This window comes from Gobius niger (genome assembly GCF_951799975.1).
Source record: "Gobius niger genome assembly, chromosome: 7".
Taxonomy (NCBI): Eukaryota; Metazoa; Chordata; class Actinopteri; order Gobiiformes; family Gobiidae; genus Gobius; species Gobius niger.
The window spans coordinates 39326154-39332153 of NC_136858.1; the positions used below are offsets into that span (position 1 = coordinate 39326154).

Here is a 6000-nt window from a genome sequence, read left to right on the forward strand (position 1 = left end):
AGTCCCATAGCACCAGTCTATATCACACTACAATGATGACAAACCTTCTGCTGGTCTGTAAATGCAGTAAATTAGAATAACTGCCTTGTATAAAATGTCTCTCTCAAAATGGCTGCAGTGAATGTCTTGAAATAGGCCTCTGTCTCTTTAAGAACCTCTGAGCCTTTAGACACGCCCCCTCCACACGCTGTCTGTGGCATCAGTGGGGAGGGGGTTCTGCTGAGGAGCAGTGGTTGGTTACTCGGCTGGTGACCAAAGCTCGGAGGCGTCTCCAGGAGGTGGGGGCGTTCCTAGGAGGACTCAGGCAAACCTATCCCTAAAATGGCCGCCATCAGAGTTTTTACAGATTACCCAAAATGGCCGCCATCAGAGTTTTTACAGATTACTCAAAATGGCCGCCATCAGAGTTTTTACAGATTACCCAAAATGGCCGCCATCAGAGTTTTTCCAGATTACCCAAAATGGCCGCCATCAGAGTTTTTACAGATTACCCAAAATGGCCGCCATCAGAGTTTTTACAGATTACCCAAAATGGCCGCCATCAGAGTTTTTACAGATTACTCAGAAATACGTGAATGTGCCAAGGCAACACTTCAGCCATGTTTTTAATGAGGGAGTGACAGAATAACAGGATGGAAAGCTTATAACACCCCCCCTTTAACATTTGAATGGTTTTCACAAATTATATGCTGTATAAATGTTCTTTTCATTACATCTTGGAATCATCTGGGGCCCCCCACCCAAGGCCTCGCCACCCGACCCCCCCTCGGGAACCACTGTTCTAGACCATAATAACTTGTGAGAAAATGTCATAATCTTCCGATAAATTTAGATCTAACGGCCATGAAAAGGACAAAAACATACCTCGCCATACGTTAATATCACCCCTGTCCTTCCTTTTCATTTGTTTGGGGATGGAACGTTTTATTTAATCAGGTCCGGGATTCGACAGCGAACAAAATGTGCACGTTTGTAAGAGCAGGCTCAGAGCTAAAGGCCTCTCTGTGAGGTCTGACCTCCAGCTGGTCTCCATGGCGACGAAAGGCAGCCACATATTAGATTTAGGCTAATATAGACCACAATGCATTGCGAGAGTGGGAGAAGAGCCTGACAGAGACAGGTCTGTGAACTAAACACGACTGAAGTAAATCAGCTGTTTCAGTCGAGTGTTTGTGTTTCTCAGGAATAAACGACCAAAATATAAACGTTTAGCTGGAGCTGTTAAATGACCGACAGCTTCATGCTAACGCTAGCTGCTAACCTTTAGCTTGAGCTGTTAAATGACCGACAGCTTCATGCTAACGTTAGCTGCTAACCTTTAGCTGGAGCTGTTAAATGACCGACAGCTTCATGCTAACGTTAGCTGCTAACCTTTAGCTGGAGCTGTTAAATGACCGACAGCTTCATGCTAACGATAGCTGCTAACCTTTAGCTTGAGCTGTTAAATGACCGACAGCTTCATGCTAACGTTAGCTGCTAACCTTTAGCTGGAGCTGTTAAATGACCGACAGCTTCATGCTAACGTTAGCTGCTAACCTTTAGCTGGAGCTGTTAAATGACCGACAGCTTCATGCTAGCGTTAGCTGCTAACCTTTAGCTTGAGCTGTTAAATGACCGACAGCTTCATGCTAACGTTAGCTGCTAACCTTTAGCTGGAGCTGTTAAATGACGACAGCTTCATGCTAACGTTAGCTGCTAACCTTTAGCTGGAGCTGTTAAATGACCGACAGCTTCATGCTAACGTTAGCTGCTAACCTTTAGCTGGAGCTGTTAAATGACCGATAGCTTCATGCTAACGTTAGCTGCTAACCTTTAGCTGGAGCTGTTAAATGACCGACAGCTTCATGCTAACGTTAGCTGCTAACCTTTAGCTGGAGCTGTTAAATGACCGACAGCTTCATGCTAACGTTAGCTGCTAACCTTTAGCTGGAGCTGTTAAATGACCGATAGCTTCATGCTAACGTTAGCTGCTAACCTTTAGCTGGAGCTGTTAAATGACCGACAGCTTCATGCTAACGTTAGCTGCTAACCTTTAGCTGGAGCTGTTAAATGACCGACAGCTTCATGCTAACGTTAGCTGCTAACCTTTAGCTGGAGCTGTTAAATGACCGACAGCTTCATGCTAACGTTAGCTGCTAACCTTTAGCTGGAGCTGTTAAATGACCGACAGCTTCATGCTAACGTTAGCTGCTAACCTTTAGCTGGAGCTGTTAAATGACCGACAGCTTCATGCTAACGTTAGCTGCTAACCTTTAGCTGGAGCTGTTAAATGACCGACAGCTTCCTCTCGAATAATCCAAGCCATTCATGTAAAATCGTATCTGTCTCGTATTAATCATAAATATTCCACTGTCTCTGAGTTTGTTTTTTATCACAGAAATACTTTATTTCCGGAGTTTATTGAACTTTTAGCAGATGTAGTCGCTCAATCTGCTGGCGCTTCGGACACCTGCCTGTGACCGACTCTCAGCGTCTATGAGCTCACGCTGGGGTGACTTTTTTTTTTTGGTGATGACAGTAACACCTGTAAAAGTGTCAAAACAGTCGTTCTCTTTCATAAAATCAACGTTTGTAACAATAAATAAATTCAGATAAAAAAATTAAAAAAACATATCTGCAGCTGCAGCGTGACGTCACGCAGCGCGGAGAAAGTCGTGTCTTGTGTCCGAATCGCCAACAGAACCAGTGACTCTATAGTGACTCTATAGTGACTCTATAGTGACTCTATAGTGCGGCCTATGTAGTGACTGAGGGGTTAGGGACTAGGATGGACATTCGGATACTGCCTTAAATATGTTTGGTCCTCATCCAAGTCCATTCTCTGATTACACGCAGCAAAAATAACATGTTCTGTATCGAGCTGCTCATGTTTTGTATTTGCAACAGTAAAGCAGGTGGGTGTTAAAACCTTTAAAGTTCCAGACTGTCACTTTAAACGCTGTTAAAGTCCAGACTGTCACTTTAACGTTGGCGTCCCGGCGCTCACCTCTTTGCGCGGGTCCTTCCCGATGGCGCCGCCGTGCCGCGCCTGCTCGATCAGGCTCTTCAGCTGCTGCGCGTTGCTCAGTAACGTGTTGGCCATCTCCTCCAGGTAAACCCACGTGCTCTTGTCCACCTGCTGGTGACCCGGGGGACTGACTCCGCCCTCCGAGCCCACCTCCAGCGTCAGCCCCGCCCCCTGGTGTGACAGCTCCGCCCCCAGAGGGACTTTGGTCTGGACGGGCTGCGGGGCCACGGCTAAGGCGGGCAACGCCGTCAGCACTGAGGAGCAGAGAGGGAAGAACACATTCAAGTAAAGAGATTCTAACTTCTTTGGACCTTTACAGTTATTAAGTCTTTGTACTCGGATCATCCACCATTTTGGGCAGATCATTGCTTCATTTATTGAAGGTTAGTGCGAGATGTTCTGCTCCGGAGGGACAGTCTGCAGTGAAAACGTGAGATATCATGACACAAATTAAGGTTAGGGCCAGGGAAATGGTTAACCTCTTAACTCCCGCCTGAACCGAGAGGAGCTTTTTCCTCACGTCATCACATTTTTTTTCCAACATTTTTTTGTTGGGTATTCAACTCATTTTTGTAACTTTTTTGTAATTTTTTATCACATTTTTGTCATTTTTTCGTCCATTTTTGATACATTTTTTGTCACATTTTTGACTTTTTTTTTAATCGATTTTTTGTAATTTTTTATCACATTTTTGTCATTTTTTGTCACATTTTTGTCCATTTTTCGTCAATTTTTAATCATTTTTTTGTCACATTTTTGTCATTTTTTATCGTTTTTTTGGAATTTTTTGTCACATTTTTGTCATTTTTTCGTCCATTTTTAATCAATTTTTTGTCACTTTTTTTTGTGACATTTTTGACATTTTTTCGCCAATTTTTCGTCAATTTTTTTGTCACATTTTTTAAATTTTTTGTCAATTTTTTATCCATTTTTGTGACATTTTTGCCACTTTTTCATAAATTTTTCGTCACTTTTTTTGTCAATGTTTTCTCACTTTTTTGTCACATTTCCATCATTGTTTTGTCGCTATTTTCACAGCTTTTTTCCAGAAGCTTTTGGATTGGGGTAAAGCCAAACTGGAGAAAATGTGCTCGGTTCAGGTGGGAGTTAAGGGGTCAACCTTACGGAATAGGGTTCGGATTAGGATTATTTGTATTTTTAGACAAACCAACTCATAGATCTATACAAACTCACAGCAGACCGTCCCTCCGGAGCAGACGATCTAGCACTAACCTTTATTGATTCCGCCGATCAATAATCACCTGTTTGTCGAGCGCCGCGCTCTGTTTGTACAGTTACGTTAGGCCCGAGCCCTGCAGCCGCTCGGGCCTAATAAAACATTAAAACAATAAAAAAATTAAAATCATCAAAACATGACCATATATGGGCAATAGGTGGTGATGATGTCATAATGTCAGGTGGAGGGCGGGGCCAATACAGCTCTATGGGAGAAATGCAGTTTTTGTAAGAAATCTCCAAAACTAAACTGTACAAATGTTTTTCCTCGTTTTTGATCTGATTCACAAACCTGTGATATTATTGTTATGTCTGAAAGTCCAAAATCATAGGGCTGTGCAATTAATCGAAATTCGATTACGATTTCGATTACAACAGTAAACGATTACAAAATTAGCATAATCGCCAAAAATCGATTATAATTTTTTTTTTCATATTTTATTTATTTATTTTAAATTTACATTTTTATATTTTTGGATTTTTGTCATTTTTTTTGCTGGATTTTTGTCTTTTTTTGCTGGATTTTTGTCTTTTTTTGCTGGATTTTTGTCACTTTTTTGCTGGATTTTTGTCATTTTTTTGCTGGATTTTTGTCTTTTTTTTGCTGGATTTTTGTCACTTTTTTGCTGGATTTTTGTCATTTTTTTTGCTGGATTTTTGTCACTTTTTTGCTGGATTTTTGTCATTTTTTTTGCTGTATTTTTGTCATTTTTTTGCTGTATTTTTGTTATTTTTTTGCTGTATTTTTTGTCATTTTTTGCTGGATTTTTGTCACTTTTTTGCTGGATTTTTGTCTTTTTTTTGCTGGATTTTTGTCACTTTTTGGCTGGATTTTTGTCTTTTTTTTGCTGGATTTTTGTCTTTTTTTTGCTGGATTTTTGTCTTTTTTTTGCTGGATTTTTGTCACTTTTTGGCTGGATTTTTGTCTTTTTTTTGCTGGATTTTTGTCTTTTTTTAAATGGATTTTTGTCTTTTTTTTGCTGGATTTTTGTCTTTTTTTGCTGGATTTTTGTCTTTTTTTGCTGGATTTTGTCTTTTTTTGCTGGATTTTGTCTTTTTTGCTGGATTTTTTAAAGGCAACAAATAATCGTTTGAATAATCGTGATTTCAATTATGACAAAAATAATCGTGATTATTGCTGGATTTTTGTCTTTTTTTGCTGGATTTTTGTCTTTTTTTTGCTGGATTTTTGTCTTTTTTTTGCTGGATTTTTGTCTTTTTTTTTGCTGGATTTTTGTCACTTTTTTGCTGGATTTTTGTCATTTTTTTGCTGGATTTTTGTCTTTTTTTTGCTGGATTTTTGTCACTTTTTGGCTGGATTTTTGTCACTTTTTTTGCTGGATTTTTGTCATTTTTTTTGCTGGATTTTTGTCATTTTTTTGCTGTATTTTTGTCATTTTTTTGCTGGATTTTTGTCACTTTTTTGCTGGATTTTTGTCTTTTTTTTGCTGGATTTTGTCTTTTTTTGCTGGATTTTTGTCTTTTTTTGCTGGATTTTTGTCACTTTTTTGCTGGATTTTTGTCTTTTTTTTGCTGGATTTTTGTCTTTTTTTGCTGGATTTTTGTCTTTTTTTTGCTGGATTTTTGTCTTTTTTTTGCCGGATTTTTGTCACTTTTTGGCTGGATTTTTGTCTTTTTTTGCTGGATTTTTGTCTTTTTTTTGCTGGATTTTTGTCTTTTTTTTGCTGGATTTTTGTCTTTTTTTGCTGGATTTTTGTCTTTTTTTGCTGGATTTTTGTCTTTTTTTTGCTGGATTT

The 6000-nt window shown here is 39.4% G+C and overlaps 1 protein-coding gene across 1 annotated transcript in view; it reads right to left on the reverse strand.

The window, feature by feature from the left end:
• The window catches only part of deaf1 (DEAF1 transcription factor), a gene marked incomplete at its 5' end in the record, with an annotated part of 59135 nt that overhangs the window by 7531 nt on the left and 45604 nt on the right, over positions 1–6000 (reverse strand). Inside the window, one exon of the mRNA XM_079560016.1 lies at positions 2987–3261. Within this exon, the coding sequence (XP_079416142.1) occupies positions 2987–3261 (275 nt within the window). The remainder of the gene's footprint in view (positions 1–2986; positions 3262–6000) is intronic.